Source organism: Boleophthalmus pectinirostris, unplaced genomic scaffold (genome assembly GCF_026225935.1).
Source record: "Boleophthalmus pectinirostris isolate CB_2022bp ecotype Guang Dong unplaced genomic scaffold, ASM2622593v1 HiC_scaffold_1, whole genome shotgun sequence".
In the NCBI taxonomy this organism is placed as follows: Eukaryota; Metazoa; Chordata; class Actinopteri; order Gobiiformes; family Gobiidae; genus Boleophthalmus; species Boleophthalmus pectinirostris.
In genome coordinates, this window is record NW_026570970.1 from 880,358 (window position 1) to 898,407 (window position 18,050).

The 18,050-nt window shown below is 45.2% G+C and overlaps 2 protein-coding genes and 1 long non-coding RNA gene across 3 annotated transcripts in view; 1 reads left to right on the top strand and 2 right to left on the bottom strand.

Annotated features, from left to right (window-relative positions):
- Nucleotides 1-457: 457 nt before the first annotated feature.
- Nucleotides 458-6,324, bottom strand: LOC129407612 (uncharacterized). The gene is made up of 3 exons (XR_008631630.1): nt 6,227-6,324; nt 3,953-4,112; nt 458-574 (listed from the first exon to the last, which is right to left on the bottom strand). It is a non-coding gene; the product is annotated as an uncharacterized LOC129407612 (long non-coding RNA).
- A 9,240-nt stretch (nt 6,325-15,564) lies between these two features.
- On the bottom strand, nt 15,565-17,310 carry LOC129407927 (stonustoxin subunit alpha-like). Its single transcript, XM_055150579.1, has 5 exons — nt 17,290-17,310; nt 17,055-17,194; nt 16,825-16,989; nt 16,610-16,656; nt 15,565-16,157 (listed from the first exon to the last, which is right to left on the bottom strand). The coding sequence occupies exons 1-5, from the start codon at nt 17,308-17,310 to the stop codon at nt 15,568-15,570; spliced, it is 963 nt and encodes a 320-aa protein (XP_055006554.1). The 3' UTR covers nt 15,565-15,567.
- A 1-nt stretch (nt 17,311) lies between these two features.
- Nucleotides 17,312-18,050, top strand: part of LOC110162157 (uncharacterized) — a 54,765-nt gene continuing 54,026 nt past the window's right edge. Inside the window, exons 1-3 of the mRNA XM_055150587.1 lie at nt 17,312-17,341; nt 17,383-17,525; nt 17,679-17,725. Coding sequence (XP_055006562.1) covers nt 17,312-17,341; nt 17,383-17,525; nt 17,679-17,725 — 220 coding nt within the window. The remainder of the gene's footprint in view (nt 17,342-17,382; nt 17,526-17,678; nt 17,726-18,050) is intronic.

An 18,050-nucleotide genomic window follows, 5' to 3' on the forward strand; every position in this document is an offset into this window, starting at 1 on the left:
CGCCTTGGTGTGAACGAACCTTAACAGGTCTAAAACCAGGACTAAACCAGGACTAAACCAGGTCTAAACCAGGACTAAAACAGGATTTAACCAGGACTAAACCATGCCGCTGGACCTCCCAACCTAACGCTTGATCGTGGGACTGAACATTTTGTCCGGCGCAGACCTCTGCTTTGTGGAGCTCGTCGGTGGGAGATTTGGTGACGTCTGTGATGATTTGTGATGATTTATGAAGCTGCTGGAAACACGCGACACACATTTACGTAGAAAAACATCAACTGGAAATCCCGTAAAAAAGTTCTATCCTCCAGTTGAGTGGAGCCGGGATCAGTAGGAGATCGGCGAGCGACTTCGTGTTTGGAAGGCGGCGGATAGTGCGTTCGCTGTGTCCATGTATATAAACAGTTTATGACCAGAACAAGCTTCATCTGATCTGCCCGTCTGTGTTAAACATCATCAGCCTCTAGAATGTTCCAGTGAGTGCCCTTTGACCTTTGCTGTGCCCGAACAGCTTGGTGTTGGCGCTGGCTCCTGGAGGCTGGTCGCTGTAGCTCAGGAACCCGAAGCTCGGCGGCTGAAACAGAGACAGAGGAGAGGATTTGTGGAAGTATTTATCAACTTTTATTCTTATTTTTATGATTAACAAGTGAGTTTAAGGATGCACTCACACGAGGACTTTAGGACCAAGTGCAGATCGACCCTAAAGCTCCAGTACGTTTGGCTCGTCGGTGCGAGCGCCGATCAACTGTGGGAGTTTGGCCCGGTCGGAGGAGGTGTACGGGAGCCGAGAGGGGTCACAACAAACGCCAACGCCGCGACAAATACAAATGTGACGACACAAAAAAAGCCACAACAAACCAAAAAAAAAAAAAAGACAACACTCCAAAAAAAGCCACAACACACCAAAAAAAAAACAACACCACTCCAAAAAAAAGCCACAACACACCAAAAAAATCCACAACACACCAAAAACAAAAAAACAACACTCCAAAAAAGCCACAACACACCAAAAAGAGCCACAACACACCAAAAAAAAAAAAAATAACACAACACACCACAGCCGTATTCTATTTTAATGCAAACGCCGCAACAAATACAAATGCGACAACACAACAAAAAGCCACAACAAACCAAAAAAAAAGCCACAACACACCAAAAAAAGCCACAACACACCAAAAAAAAACACCAAAAAAAGCCACAACACACCAAAAAACAAACAAACACACAACACACCAAAAAACAAACACACAACACACCAAAAAACAAACAAACACACAACACACCAAAAAAAGCCACAACAAACCAAAAAAAAAAAAACACCAAAAAAAGCCACAACAAACCAAAAAAAGCCACAACAGAAATGACCGTGGGACTCTATTTTCCGACGGACCGATCATAATTTTTTATGATCGGTTATTATTATTATAGTAATTTATTGTTTTATCATTATTTGTTTCACGTTGTAGTTCTTCTTCTTCACTTGCCGCTTGATCGGTCCGTCGGAAAATAGAGTCCCACTGTCACTTCTGTTGTGGCTTTTTAATGTGTTGTGGCTTGTTGTTGTGTTGTGGCTTTTGTATTTGTTGCGGCGTTTGTGTTTGTTGTGACCCTCTCGGCTTCTGTAGGTAGATGTGGGACAGAACACAGCACAGAGTTCACGTACATGTTGATGTTACTCATACGATAAAAACGATAAAAACAGTGAATAAAGTTGCTCCAAAACACACGGCGAATCCGCGCTGTGACTGTGACAGAGACAATGTCCTCAAAGCTCCACTCGGTTTTTATCTCCAGAAACTCACAGAGGAGCGAAGCGCAGCAGGACTCACATCTGTCCCATTGTTTAACAGATATTTCTGCCGCTGGACTTATTTTCTCTGCTCCACACGTAAACAAACGGCGCCGTGTGATGACGTCATCGCGGCTCGGTTCGGTTCTGCAGGTGTGAGTGCAGAACATAGAACCCACAGAAATCTGCACGGTTCTAAAGTCCAAGTGTTTGGAACAGACTGTAGAAGAGTTGAGTTGTAAGTTGAGGCTGGCAGTGGATCCACATTTGTAAAAAATGAGTTACAAAAGGGAATCAGGGAGAGGTAGTTCTGTTTTTAGCTACAACTGTAGATTTTCACTCGATCAGAAATCTTTTGTCACAGTGGTTAAAATTGTGACGCAGACACTTGGTTTAACAGTAGTTCATTTGTTTACCTGTTGCTATGGTAATGAGATTAACTGTTCCCTCGTAATGACACAGGCTCCTGAAAAGGTTTTCTTTAAATTAGGGCCGGGCACATTAACACGTTAACTTTGCGTTAACTAATTAAGTCATTAACGCCGACAATTAGTTTAACGCCGTTAATGCAGTTTTTATTATTTATTTATTTATTTATTTTATTATAAATGTCTGTTTCTCACTGGCTTTTATTTTGAAAAAGTCCACCGCGAGCGTTTCTTTAAGTTTGACGTCTTTTCTTTACACTTTTTTCACTTTTTTCTGACCACGTGAGATGCAACGTGTCCGAGCTTCCGCGAGCCGCAGCTCCGGTTGCGAGTTCGGCCGCGGCTCTGGCTCTGGCCGGACCAGCCGTGGCTCTGAGCTGAGCTTATTTCTTGAGTTCAGTGTTGGAGTCACTGATTGACCCAGATACAACTGGAAGAAAAACTGTGATTGGTCCATTTCCATTCCATTATATTAACCCTTTGTTTCCAAGAAATATCAGTCCAAGTTTATAACACTGATGTAGAAATTATTACTAGTGTCGTGTTCATTACTCACAGCATAAAAAATATTCAATAAATATATTAGTAGTACAAACGTCCATTCAGTATTTTTTCTTGAGTCTTCACTGAACAGGTTCTGAGGTTTCCCTGTGAAAGAAATGTTCTGTTTGCACAACAAACGTTTGGCTCTTTCATTTACATTTCCAATAAAAGACACTATACTCTACTTTTTAATTCATTAATTGGTTTTGCGTATAATATGCGATTAATCTTGATTAATTTTTTTTTATTTTTGCCCAACCCTACTTTAAATCCGTTATAGTTTTTTTCTTGAGTTTTCAGATTTAAAGCAGAACTAAGTTAATGAATGTTTCTGAAAGAGCCTCTGATGGTTCCATGTGACATTTTGAGGTGTTTGAAGGGAACACTAGCGCCCCCCGCTGTCTCTGGGCGGAAAAAACACACATGCAACTTGGTTCCACCGACCTGGTGTGAGCTCTCAGGGCTCAGTGCTCGCGAGAGCCAAATTACTTTACAGCACTTCAACAGACACATGTGACCGAGCTGCGACACTCCCCTTACTGACGCTGTTCTCAGATCACTGCAAGAATAAATATCTGTTGTTTATTTGTGAGGTGTCAGTCGTGGCACAACCAGCTCAGAGACAGAGGAAACTTTTGTCCAAGGAAAAGAAAACCTGACTCTGACAGAGCTCGAGCTCACAGGACTCGATGAGTGCGTTTACATGCACATCAATAACCCGGTTATGATCGAGTTTTTTGAGTGAGTATCCCGGTTTCTTTCAACGGTCCGATACAGCGAACGCATCACTGCCGAAGCTGCACCTGTCCACCTGTCAATCTCACATTCTGTCCTCCCCTCCCTCGAGAACAAGACCCCGAGATACTTGAACTCCTCCACTTGAGGCAACTTTAACCCAGATGTAAAATCAACCTGAACGTTTCACAGTGTCGCGTTTGTGTGGATCAACCCGTCTGGAATTTGGAGGGGGATTTAGAATGATATTATTTATTTAAAAAGTAAAATAACATTACCCAGCTGAGTGTAAGCGCTGGGGAGAGGATTTATGACAGTGCATTTTCACCAGTGACCTGTTGGGGGAGCACTACCGCTGAAGTTACTTAGTTCTGCTTTAACTTATCGAGCTGTGTTTCTAATGTGTGCATCGTGTCACCATGGAGACTAGATATTCCTTAGACATAAGCAGTGGTACCATATTCCGGACGGATCGAAGCATCGGCTGGAGCGTGCGAGCCAGGACTCCGTTTGAGTCGTCGATGCGACTCATGTCACTGTCCCCGTTAGCGTCTATGTACATGTGCTCCAGACCTGTGCGCACGTTGAGCTCCACAGGGGCTTTGTACACGACGAACCTGAAGAGAGAAGATCACAATTAAACACGGCACAAAAGAAAACAGAACAAACCAGAAAGAAGGGTAACGCTTTCTCTTCTCATCCAAGAGGCTTTATCAACAGTCCACTCACTGCACAGCTCCTCCTTTGTTAAAGCGGTACGTGCTCCATGCTGGTTTTCCTTTTAGTACTTCAGACCTCAGTCCGTCAGTGTCTTTGAGGATTTGAGGAAGTCTCTCCACCTCACGCCTGGTTTACACTGACTGCAGGGAGGCTTTGGGGAGCACTGTGAGCAGGTTAGTCTCAGTTCTCTTTCCTCGCTTCCTTCTCCTTGTTCCTCAGTTTTTCAGCTGTCGATCAGATGTGTCCTGTGAAGTGTTGTCCCAAAGAAAACCGTGGAAGGAAGGAGTGAACCTGAGGGAGGAGTCAGGAGCAGACGTCAGAGAAAAGAATCAAACTGAATTCGTTCTCAGTGAGGAGTTCAGATCCTCTCTCCTCCCTCTGTCTCCTCTGTGGGTGGGACTTCCTGCAGAACTGAGGAGAGGAATCAAGGAGATAGAAGCAAGGAAAGAGAAATGAGACGCTGCTTTGGAGACTCCTCTTGATGACAACACAAATACAAATCCCCTTTATTAATTCTGTACATAATTCCATAGACTCTAGCGCCATCATAGACTGTATAAAGAAGTGTTCTGAGTGTAACGTCACCCACGGGACACTGGAACACTGGACCAGCTCTACACTCTCCATCAGGTGCTCCAGGGTTCATGGGAGTTTGCTAAACCAGTCCACATGAGCTTTGTGGATCTGGAGAAGAGTCGACCGTGTCCCTCGTGTGGGGTCAGGTCCCTGAGTGACCGGAGCAGGAGCTGTGTTCATTGCTGCAGTAAGTCAGACCTGTTCCCGGTGCATGTTGGACTCCGCCAGGGCCGCACCTGTCACCGGTTCTGTTCATTGTTTTTATGGACAGAATTTCTAGGTCTGCTGTTCACAGATGATGTTGTCCTGATGTTTCTCCACCTGCAGGTGGTGGAGAGTCTCTGCCTCAAGTGGAGGAGTTCAAGTGTCGGGGTCTTGTTCTTGAGTGAGGGGAGGATGGAGCGAGAGACTGACAGGTGGACAGGTGCAGCGTGAGCAGATTGACAGGTGGACAGGTGCGGCGTGGGCAGTGATGAGTCTCCGTTCCTCCCCTCACCTTTGGTCATGACCCAAAGGACCAGATCCACAATACAAGAGACACAGATGAGTTTCCTCCTCAGGACGTCCAGGCGTCTTCCTTAGAGACAGAGTGAGGAGCTCGGAGTAGAGCCGCTGCTCCTCCACGTGGAGAGGAGCGTCTGAGGGGAGGACGTCTGTTCTGATGTCTCCTGGACGTGTCCCTCAGGAGGTGTTCATGTCCCACCGGGGAGGAGGCCCCGGGAGAAGACCCAGGACACACTGGAGGGACGATGTCTCTGGACTGGGCTGGGTCACCTCAGGTCCCACTGGAGGAGCTGGAGGAAGTGTCTGGGGTGAAGGAAGTCTGGGAGTCTCTGCTCAGACTGATGCTCTGAGACCCGACCCCAGAGAAGAAGAACATGGATGGACGTCACTCACAACATTCAGCTCCAAATGAAGCTCATCGAGGCCTGCAGTTCTCTTGGCTAATCTGGAGCCAGGGCCAGACTGAAAATTCAACCGTATCATAGTAACTAAAGAGCCAATCAGGAGCGAGGCTGTTGAAGGTATCACCTCTTCCCACCGCTGGTTTAGCAGGGAGTGTGTGTTCAGCAACGCTGTCAGTCAAACCTGTTGCTAACTCTAGAGAGCGCGACCTCGGGGAAAGTAGATGCTTTATTTATCTGTTATTAATGTTCATCTTGATTTATGGATTAAACTGATCAATAAAAACACGAGGATCATGTAGAGCGAACATTTTAAGACCAAAATGACGAGTCTAACAGCAGCAGTTACAGAGAGAGGAGCCACAGTTTCTCAACAGAAAGTGGACTGGAGTGGAGCCGATGGAGCTGGAAGCGCGCCTGTGCTCACTTCCTGTTTGGGATGCGGCTAGTGCGTTAGCTATGTCCATTTCTATCCAGTCTGTGAGACCCACAGGCCGCACACCTCCAGTACAGTGTAGTGTGTGACTCACCAGTCGACGTCGCCGCCGTTGGCGTCTTTGCAGCTCACGTGAACCGGAGCATCGACAGCAGAGACCTCAGCGCTCCAGAACAGAACCAGACTCACGGAGACCCAGACCACATGATCCCTGCAGACACAGACCCCAGACACAGACCCAACATGATCCCTGCAGAGACACAGACCCAACATGATCCCTGCAGAGACACAGACCCAACATGATCCCTGCAGAGACACAGACCCAACATGATCCCTGCAGAGACCCAACAGACCCAGACCCAACATGATCCCTGCAGAGAGACCCAACAGACCCAGACCCAACATGATCCCTGCAGACACAGACCCAACATGATCCCTACAGACCCAACATGATCCCTGCAGAGACACAGACCCAACATGATCCCTGCAGAACAGACCCCACAGACCCAACATGATCCCTGCAGAGACACAGACCCAACATGATCCCTGCAGAGACACTCTTCCTCCTCAGAGACACAGAGAGAATATACCCCATCATCAGAAGTTTGGACACTTTTCCTTCTTTATTTCCATGATTATTTACACAGTAGATTCTCCCGAGGCAGAAGTGGAGTCACATTTTATAAAGTGTGTTGGTTTTATTGTCCAGTTTTAAACATCGACATGTGTAGAAAAAACAAAAAATGTGTCTGTTTGCTGCAGGTGTTCCAATCAGTGGGAGCAGGTAGAGGGCGCTCTTGGAAAAAGGATCAAAACTTTAAATGGAATCCAGGTGTTCCAAAGAAGCAAAAAAATCACACAAGGAAAAATATGTAGTTAAAAGGCCTTTATTTAAAAGGACAAGGCCGACATGTTTCAACCCATCAGGGCTTAGAGTAAAAAAACAGCGCATGGGTGTGGCCTTAAAGTAAAACACACCAACCAATACATACATCATGAATTTCAGACTTCCGGTCATCGCACAATCCAGTTTGTTTTCCCAGTGGGACGTGTCTATTGTCAAAGTCGATCTTTTCAAGTCTTTTGAACCATTTCACTTTTGTTTCTGGTTCTGATATTGTCATATTTTAGTTTTGGGATTCGGACATCGTAATTGTTGTGGTTGTTGGATCCAAACAGCAGAAAATGACTCGAGAAATGTGTTTGTGAACTTCATAAATGCAAAAGTGAATCAGATGTGTGTGACTCAAACCTCCGTTCAAACTGTTTCTCTTCCCAACGGAATTGAAAAATAGTGAAAGGTGAAGGTGATGGGCAGGAGGATTGATCCACAGGAAGAACCAAAAAGGAAACATTTGTCTGACTAAGAAATCATCCCGAGTTTACAGAGAACATTTTGTATGTGGAGCCACGACAAAAAACTAAATCTCGCTCAACCTCGGTTATGAATTTAAAAAGTCGACACCAAAGTGAAAGTCTCCAACTGTTCACCAAGAAACACCTTCCACTGCAAAGACCAAGACGTGATGTTTGTGTAAAACCACAAGAACAAGAAAAGTGCAGCTCAGTCTGTTTGTTTGTCTTCTGCTCCTCTACATTAACAAACCGGATTTTGTTTTGTTGTTTGTTTGTTGCAATTCTACAAGGACTCAGGACTAAACCAGAACTAAACCAGAACCAGGACTAAACCAGAACCAGGACTCACTGTCTGTGCTCGGGAGGTCCTGTAGACCCGAGTGTCCGCGGGTTAAAGGACCGGTGCAGAGCTCGGAGACGAGGAACGTGCAGCCGTCGCGCTTTTCGGACACACACTGTTCCACGAGGCTCAGGGTTCACTTCCTCTCTCTCTGTCTTCAAGATTAGACCTGGTTTAGGTCTGGTTTAGACCTGGTTTAGTCCTGGTTTAGGTCTGGCTTAGACCTGGTTTAGTCCTGGTTTAGATCTGGTTTAGTCCTGGTTTAGTCCTGACCCGCCCTTAATTCCAGAACGTTAAAACTCGTCTGTTTCAGTGACTATTTGTCCGTATCCTTCGGTGCTGGACTCTGTATCCACATATAAATGTATCGACTTTATTACCTGGACGGACATAAGATTTTAATCATGTTCATAATGTTTGTTAATTATAGATGATTTTACCTTATTTAAAAAAAAAAAAAAAAAAGAAACGGAGGTGTTTAATGTGCGTGTTAATAGATTTAAACCCCATTAAACACAAACGTGTTGCAGTTCTACACTTAATTCACACACACATTTAATACACATTCTAACTTAATACACTTTAACAATAAATTAAATGATAAAAGCAAGTACAAATGTGATGTGTGTGAAAACAGTGAGAGGATGTGCAGCTGCAGCAGGAGCAGCTCTGGTGTGAGTTCGGGCTGAGCTCCAGCAGAGGGCGCCACACTCCGGGTCTGTGGGCAGAGACAGGATTAAGAATAAAAGTTTGAATAGTTTATTGGAAGGTTAAACTTTGGTGTTTAGACCCGCGGGTAAAAATATCAGTGAAGAAATGATCCGACTCCCATAAAAAGATGTGAACTCCAATACCCAGTTTAGACTGATGAATTTGTGAATTACTCAGTAGATTTTAAAATAAAGTGACCATATTTCCATTTGTGAAAACCCGGACACCTGACGGAGGCGGGAGGAGGGGCCTCCACATTGAGCTACAGTCGTCCCTCGATATATCGCGGTTCACCTTTCGCGGTCTCGCTGATTTATTTATTTTTTTTAACCCATGGGTGGGTCAGGACTAAACCAGGTCTAAACCAGGACTAATCTTGGATTTAAGAGAGAAAACGACGAGCAGTTTGTCTGCAAAGCCCATCAGGCAACTGCCGCGTTTAACTCCGAGAGGTGTGGAGCTGAGCCGCGCCTTTCTCCTGCACCACCTCCAGCCCAACACGGACTCTGGTTCAGTCCTGGTTCAGTCCTGAGTGTTAAGTCCTGGTTCAGTCCTGGTTCAGTCCTGGTTCAGTCCTGGTTTAGTCCTGTTCAGTCCTGGTTTAGTCCTGGTTCAGTCCCTGGTTTAGTCCTGGTTTAGTCCTGGTTCAGTCCTGGTTTAGTCTGGTTCATCCTGGTTCTGGTTCAGTCCTGGTTTAGTCTTGGTTCAGTCCTGGTTTCAGTCCTGGTTAGTCCTGGTTCAGTCCCTGGTTTAGTCCTGGTTAGTCCTGGTTTAGTCCTGGTTCAGTCCTGGTTTAGTCCTGGTTCAGTCCTGGTTTAGTCCTGTTTAGTCCTGGTTTAGTCCTGGTTTAGTCCTGTTTAGTCCTGGTTCAGTCCTGGTTTAGTCCTGGTTCAGTCCTGGTTTCCTGGTTCAGTCCTGGTTCTGATTCAGTCCTGGTTCAGTCCTGGTTCACTCCCTGGTTTAGTCTTGGTTCAGTCTGTGTGTAGGCAGGGCAAAAGTTTGATATAATCACGGGTTAACGGGCAGGTGTGGTCCTGTCCTGCGCAGGTGCGGTGTTGTACTGCAGGTCTCCAAAAATGGACCCGTGCAGGACTCTGCTCTGTCGGCTTTGTTACGGAATAAATGAATCTTCAGTTTGTTACATAAAGAAGGAGGAAAATAACAAAAGGACGACAGCAGCAACAAGTTTGAAGGAAGTAAAAAGTGTTGTAAATGTCCTGTGTGAGAAAAGTGTTTAAAGTTTGTGGTGAGGAGTTTTACAGCTTTAAAACAGATAGAATAATTGTAAAAATATAAAGTTGATACTTTGCACCTGGTTATTTTAGAACATAAACCCCTGCAATAAACGAGGGACACTGTCCTCTCACTCACATTTGCATTTGTGCTTCGGTGTGTTTCAGACTGACTGTTTGTGTCTCGCTCCTTCTGAGTCACAGACGCTACGAAAGCCGATCAATTTAATGCCCCAATGAACTGTACTGAAAACCCGGACATTTCCATCACTTAAAAAAAAAAAAACCCTGACACCCAGGATAAGATGCAAAATACGGACATGTCCGGGGAAAAACAGACGTTTGGTCGCCCTATTTTAAAAGCTTCTTCACTATTTGAGTTTCTTTATAAATGCTAAAATTATTTGTGGAGAACAACTGGTGCAATCGAGTCGTCTTTTTAAAGTGTGTGTTTATTCACAGAAAACCAAAGTAACCAAAAATATCAGAGTTTGCCGGGGGGTGAGTAAGATTCAGAACACACTTCACGTCCAAACATGCTGGATTCTGATTGGTGGAGGGACACTGCGCCGCACTAGATCCCTGCAGGTGATTGGCTCTGATCAGTGTCCAGAGTTAAACGACCAAACACTCAAAGGTTCATTTCTCTGCCCATTTCAAAACTTTATCAACTGTCAACTTTTCAAATAAAGAGAAAGTGAAAGTATGAGTCTCTGTAGAAAGAGTGGACCGTTCTGACAACAAATGATTCTTAATATGAGTGTAAAACGATAATATTCAGACGATGTTATGTGCTAAAATATGACTTTAAATGTGTTTTGTCGAGGTTCATAAATCAGACAAATGTGAAATGGCTTAAAAAAAATGACCCACAAAAGTGCAGAAATATCAGTGATTTGGAAGCAGCTTTTTGTCCATTTTCATGTTTGATTCTTTACAGTGTTTTTTCAAATAAACAGTACATTTATATATATTTAAAAATGCATATATTGAAAAAATATAACGATAATCCAATCCACTTTTCTGTTTCTGTTCAATTCAAGATTTTTTGTCACCGCTTCTGACCCTTTCTTTTTCTGACCCCAAGATTTATGACACTGCTTCTTCTCACATGGTACATTTAATTATGGCTTTTCTCTGGACTCTCAACTTTTTCAGTCAATAAAAAAACAAAACAAACAAACATTAAACATAAAAAACTTAAAAACGATCCACCTTTGGCCTCTGTCTCCTTTTTCTGACCCAAACTGCATTTTCTATTCCAAAACTAAACGGTCACAGAGAAATATCCTGGATTAAGATGGAACTAAATAAATGTTGTTTTGGTCTTTGATTGGCTTTTATTTGCTCCACGTGAACTGCACGGTTTTTCACATTTGATCCCGATTAAAAACAGAAATATCATTAAAACGATCATTAAATTCTGTGGTGAAACGTGAGGCTCATTCTGCCTCTGAACCTGGAGCAAAGACTCTGGTCTGATCCACTTTAAAACAAGAATCACAAACATAAAAAAAAAAAAAAAACAAGTCCATTCCTCCTGACTGGTCTCTGCAGCTTCAGGGTTGTGGGTTCGATTCCCAGCTCTGATAATTTACAGAATATCTCTCCTCGCTCTAAATGTGCTTCCTAATCAGGCATTGCTCTTGTGTTGTAGTTTTTGGGAGCCTCTGGTTTCTTCACATTGATGTCGATACTTTCACGACAGACGCGAGTCAAACCTGTTCCCTGGAGCTTTAGAGACGGATCAGGCAGGAGACGCTGTTACAGAAAATCTCCAGACAAAAACTCCAGAGAAATCAACTGTATTAAACTTGTGAAGAGGCTGTGCCCAGAAAAGAACCAAAACAGACACGTGTGAAACTACAGACTCTGCTCAACTTTACCCACAAACTACATCATGTCACTGTCAGTATATTACTGTATTTAACGGATGTGTGAAGAATCCCTCAGCAGAATCCACGTCGAGGAGAAAATTCAGTTTGTCGACTGGACAGAAGTTAATTTGGTTGAAGACGTTTCTCGGCTCGTCCAAGCTGCTTCTTCAGTTCTGGTCAGACGCTGGTGTTATGTGGAGGGACCCAAAAAAAAACAGACTGAAGACCGGTTCACAAAAATAAAAAAGTAGAATTTATTTTACAGTTGGTAGAATGAGAGCTGGAGCAGGGCTGGAGACGGCAGGATCACTGGAGAGCAGAGAGGGCAGGTAAGGAAAATGTCGAGGCAAAAAGGTAAGTGGCAAAAAAACTGGAGATTGAGGAGCCAAGAGGTTCACCGTGTGTTGGTAGAAAACAACCTGGCAGAGTCTGGCAGGTGAGCAGGTCTCAAGTAGTTGGGCTCCTGATTGTTCGCAGGTGAAGCGAATCAGAGGTCCAGGAGACTCCACCCACACACACACACACACACACACACACACACACACACACACACACACACACACACACACACACACACACACACACACACACACACACACACACACACACACACACACACACACACACACACACGGGGGAAAGGAGCGAGGGGAGCACCAGCCATGACACTTCCTTATATCTGCAGGAGGAGCTAACTACACTGAAACTACTCTGAAACTAACACACTTTACAGTTTATGTTTGTTAGTTGGGCTTATTGACCTGTGCAGGGTGTGAGACTAATTATCAGAACAGTTCATGTCCATAATGGAGCTTCCACACCTCTGGTCCTGACCTGACTCCACCTGTTGTTCTTGTTTGTTTTGTTTGAGGTTGGAGGTTGGACGTGTAAACAGGAGGTAGATGGAGTCTGAGTTCATTTCTGTTTAGAGAAAGATTCTCTTTCTTAACAAAAACAGCTTCTTTCTCTCTCCTCTCAAACCAGTTCTTTTCTCTGGCTAAAATCTGCACCTCACTGTCCTCAAACGAGTGGCCTGTGGGTTTTAAGTGGAGATGAACATCAGACTGTGGTCCTGTGTTGTTCTCTCGTCTGTGTTGGTTCTTGTGAAGTGTCTGTTTAGTTTCTCCAGTGTCACTTCAGTCTTCACTGCACTGAATGGAGGAGACCACATTGTTTTGTTTGTGTCTCTGTGTTTTGTCCTTTGGGTTGGACCAGTTTCTGTCTTAAAGTGTTTGTAGGTTTGAAATATTTTGGGATCTCATGTTGTCTGAAAATCCTCTGTAGTTTTTTCAGAAACACCTGCCGTATAAGGAACAGTTCCCCCCTTTCTCCTGGGTTCTGATTCTCTGTTGTCCTGTTTTTTAGTTCTCTTGGTTTTGTTGAAGGCCCATTTTGGATCTCCACCTGCGTCTGACCAGAACTGAAGAAGCAGCTTGGATGAGCCGAGAAACGTCTTCAACCAAACTAACTTGTTTCCAGTCGACAAACTGAATTTTCTCCTCGCCGTGTACTTAACGGAGAAACTATAGAAAAACAACTCAACTTTATGCACTGGTACAAAACTGTCTGAGCCAAAGTGAAGAACTGTAAGAGCTGCTTTAGTATCAGTCATTTATTTGATCCATGGAACCGTATTTTCCGCACTATTAGTCGCTCTGGATTATAAGACGCACTCATTAAATGGACTATTTTCGAACTTTTTTTCACAAATAAACCTCGTGGGACTTTAAAGGAAACACAACAGTGTGATGTGTGAGTGGTTTTGTTTGTTTGTTCGTTCACGGTGACTCTGGGCTTTGTTCAGTTGTGGCGTGTAGGGAGTAGTGTCTGTCGCTGGATTGTCGTCGTGTTCGCAGTGACTCAGTTGTTCAGTCGTGTCTAGAAGCGGCACGTCGAGCTCGTGGCTTTTTCGGTTCGTTCCTCCATTCCGTTCCTCACATTTTTGGCTCTTTTTGTTGTTTTGTAAACGCTATAATCACCCGCAACAACAGATTAACGTGTTTTATAAGTTTCTTTTTTGCTGCTAAGTCGCTCCCCCTTCAGAGCGCTCTCACCGTGCGTCCCTCTAACGAAATTACTGCGGTTTTTTGTCATGTTTTTGTATTATTTATGGAGAATTTTCATGTTTATTGTCATATTTATGGAGAAATCTTGTGAAGAGAGATCGCTAGATTACTCAAACACACGTGGATGTCTCTAAAATCTCTTCAGACATGTTTTTTTTTTTTTAGACGATGGAACATTAAAACATGAGAGAAAGCTTCAAATATCCCCCTCTTTAAGCACAGTTTTTCCATTCATCTGGACAGAAATTCTAATCTCGGTAAAACAGCATTTCAGTTTTGTCCGTCGTTATTGGTCATTTTTTACATTTTTAAACTTTCGTGTAGGGAGGGTGTGTCTGGGACCAACGGATTGTCGGCGTGTTCGCAGTGACTCAGTTGTTCAGTCGTGTCTAGAAGTCGTTTTTTCAGTTCGTTCCTCCGTTCCGTTCGTCGTCGGCGTGGAGTGATGAGTGTGTGTGTGGGTGTGTTTCTCTGTGCGGTCGCTGTCTGCTCCGCGTGTTCTGTGGGTGTTTTTTTTACGGAAGCCGAGAGGCGTCACAACAAACGCAGACGCCTCAACAAAATACAAATGCGACAACACAACAAAAAAGCCACAACAGAAGTGACCATGGGACTCTATTTTCCGTCGGACCGATCAAGCGGCAAGTGAAGAAGAAGAACTACAACGTGAAAAGTAAAGGAACGGAGAAGTTGGAAACGTTAGTAGAAGTAATCGTTTTCTCGACAGAACTACAACGTGAAACGAATAATGAGAAAACGATAAATTACTTTTACTAACGTTTCCAACTTCTCCGTTGGTCCGCGGTCACTTCCGTTGTGGCTTTTTTAATGTTTGTGTTGTGGCTTTTAGGCGTTTGTGTTGTGGCTTTTTAATGTGTTGTGGCTTTAGTGTTTGTGTTGTGGCTTTTTTAATGTGTTGTGGCTTTTAGTGTTTGTGTTGTGGGCTTTTTATGTGTTGTGGCTTTAGTGTTTTGTTGTGGCTTTTTAATGTGTGTTGTGGCTTTTGCGTTTGTGTTGTGGCTTTTTAATGTGTTGTAGCATTTGCATTTGTGTTGTGGCGTTTGTATTTTGTTGCGGCGTTTGCATTAAAAATAAAGTCCCGCGGTCACTTGTGGCTTTCCGTTGTGGCTTTTTAATGTGTTGTGGCTTTTTAATTTGTGGCTTTTTAATGTGTTGTGGCCTTTTTTAATGCGTTGTGGCTTTTTTAATGTGTTGTGGCTTTTTTAATGTGTTGTGGCTTTTTGTGTTGTGGCTTTTTTAATGTGTTGTGGCTTTTTAATGTGTTGTGGCTTTTTTAATGTGTTTTGTGGCTTTTTAATGTGTTGTGGCATTTGCGTTTGTGTTGCAGCGTTTGTATTAAAATAAAGTCCCGCGGTCATTTCCATTGTGGCTTGTTTTGGTTTGTTGTGGCTTTTTGTTGTGTTGTCACCTTTGTATTTGTGGCAGCGGCTTCCGTAGTTTTTGGTTGTGCGGTCGCTGTCTGCTCCGTGTGTGTTTGTGTGTTCTGTGGGTGGTGTGTGTTTGTAGTTCACTGGAGTCGTGCTGGGACACCCGAGTGGATTCGTGTATAGGGGCTCTGGATTGTGGCGCGCAGTCGTTTTTTCAATGGGGTTGGAGGATTAAGAGCGCGACTAATAGCCCGGAAAATACGGTAATCCCACGGCAGCGGAGTGGTCGTCTGATTTTGTGGCTGCTTCACGCACTGAGCAGTTTTTGAATCAGTTTTTGTGTTTTGAGCTCAGTTTTTAACATGATATCATCCCAACTAAGAAGTGCAGCAGGTGGAGTGAACAGGACACAAGTGAGGAACTGAAAAAAACAAACACTTTCTCTTCTGTGTTTGTCAGAGGAGTTCACGGACTCGTCTCTTTCACCAGAGTCGCAGAGGAAACTTCTTTATCCCACAGTCCAAACCCTAAAAACAGAGGCTCAGAGAAGGACGAGGAGAAGGTCCAGAGGTGGGACAGTTCTTCATCAGAGGAGGCGTCATAGAAGGACAGAGCTCCAGCCTCAGAGTCCAGGAACACGCCCACTCTGCCAAAGAACACGCCCCCTTTACCAGAGGACACGCCCCCTTTCTCTGAGTGACAGGAGCGGTTGAGTTGCGTTGTGTCGCTGTTGTGAACGACATAGCAAACTCCGCCGTCAGAGATCCCCAGACTCCAGGAGTGATCGTTGAATCCAAACGCATTCGCCCGTCCCCGTCCTCTCCGTCCGATCCCTCTGTAACTCACTGCGATGTGAACCCTCCCGCTCCAGTCCACCTCCCAGTAACAGCGCCCCCTCAGGCCAGTGCTGCTCAGGACCTGAGGGTGGTCCGTGAACCTGTCGTCATGATCTGGATACTCCTGCTCCTCCTCCACTCGAGTCACAGTCCGATCTTCCTCAGACAGAAGCAGACGTCTGTGAGCTGAGTTTGGGTCCAGAGAAACGTCACAGGAGTCTGAAACACAAACACTTCACCTCATTCTTTTGTTCTGTCTATTTCTTAAACTCTCAGATGCTGAAGAGGAAAAGTAAAGGAAAACTAGGCTGGACGTATTTGAAACTCTCTGAAACATTTTCATATCGTGTAGATGAGATGAGTGTGGCTCTTGTTTACAGTACGGTTGCTCGGTCACAGTTATAGAACCACTTCGACATGTCACATCTGCGGCTCATGGCCCAGTGAAATGATAAACTTCACCAAAATGATGGAGTCTGAAACACAAACACTTCACCTCAGTCTTTTATTATGACTGAGTCTATGTTTAACAGAGATTCAGACCCATTTCAAACAGAGTGAATGACCTGAGTGAATGACCTGAGTGAATGACCTGAGTGAATGACCTGAGTGAATGATGACCTGAGCTGTTCTCTGCACTTTACTGTGTGAAAGAAACAAAACAAACTCACACTTCCTCAGACCTGGAACCATCCAGCGCTCTCCAGCAGGATCCAACCTGAAAACACACAAGTCCAGTTTAGACCAGGACCAGACCAGGACCAGACCAGACCAGGACCAGACCAGGACCAGGACCAGGACCAGGACCAGGACCAGGACCAGACCAGACCAGACCAGGACCACCAGACCAGACCAGGACCAGAGACCAACACCAGTGCAGTCTCACCTGACAGACAGCAGGGGGCGCTGGTCCTGTAGAGCGGTCAGGAGCTCGGCGGAGGGTCCTGGATGGTTGTAGCTCAGGTCGAACTCTCTGAGGTGGGAGGGGGCGGAGCTCAGAGCTGAGGCCAGAGCAGCCCCGCCCCTCTCTGAGACCAGACATCCAGACAGCCTAAAGACACAGCATTACACTCATGTGGACACAAGGGGGCAGAGTGCATCATGGGAGCGTCTCACCTGAGCGTCTCCAGTCTGCAGGGGGCGCTCTTCAGTCCAGAACACAGCAGCTCCACTCCTGAGTCCTGGAGGTCGTTGTGACTGAGATCCAGATGTGTGAGAGACTGGAGGAGCTGAGGACTGAGGCCAGAGGAGCACAGCTGTGAGGAGACAGACCACAGTCCAACGACCTCCAGGACTCAGGAGTGGAGCTGCTGTGTTCTGGACTGAAGAGCGCCCCCTGCAGACTGGAGACGCTCAGGTGAGACGCTCCCATGATGCACTCTCCCCCTTGTGTCCACATGAGTGTAATGCTGTGTCTTTAGGCTGTCTGGATGTCTGGTCTCAGAGAGGGGCGGGGCTGCTCTGGCCTTCAAGCTCTGAGCTCCGCCCCCTCCCACCTCAGAAGTTCGACCTGAGCTACAACCATCCAGGACCCTCCGCCGAGCTCCTGACCGCTCTACAGGACCAGCGCCCCCTGCTGTCTGTCAGGTGAGACTGTCTGTACTGGTGTTGGTCTCTGGTCCTGGTCTGGTCCTGGGTCTGGTCTGGTCCTGTCCTGGTCCTGGTCTGGTCCTGGTCTGGTCCTGGTCTGGTGGTCTGGTCTGGTCCTGGTCTGGTCTAAACTGGACTTGTGTGTTTCAGGTTGGATCCTGCTGGAGAGCGCTGGATGGTTCCAGGTCTGAGGAAGTGTGAGTTTGTTTTGTTTCTTTCACACAGTAAAGTGCAGAGAACAGCTCAGGTCATTCACTCAGGTCATTCACTCAGGTCATTCACTCAGGTCATTCACTCAGGTCATTCACTCTGTTTGAAATGGTCTGAATCTCTGTTAAACATAGACTCAGTCATAATAAAAGACTGAGGTGAAGTGTTTGTGTTTCAGACTCCATCATTTTGGTGAAGTTTATCATTTCACTGGGCCATGAGCCGCAGATGTGAATGTCGAAGTGGTTCTATAACTGTGACCGAGCAACCGTACTGTAAACAAGAGCCACACTCATCTCATCTACACGATAT

Bases quoted from the DNA above. Each gene is read 5' to 3' on its own strand.
- LOC129407927 (XM_055150579.1), bottom strand. From the start codon at position 17,310: ATGGGAGCGTCTCACCTGAGC. The intron at 17,195-17,289 runs GTCTCCAGTCTG...GTCTCCTCACAG, and splicing joins TGGGAGCGTCTCACCTGAGC to CTGTGCTCCTCTGGCCTCAG. The intron at 16,657-16,824 runs GTGAGACTGCAC...GTGTGTTTTCAG, and splicing joins CGCCCCCTGCTGTCTGTCAG to GTTGGATCCTGCTGGAGAGC.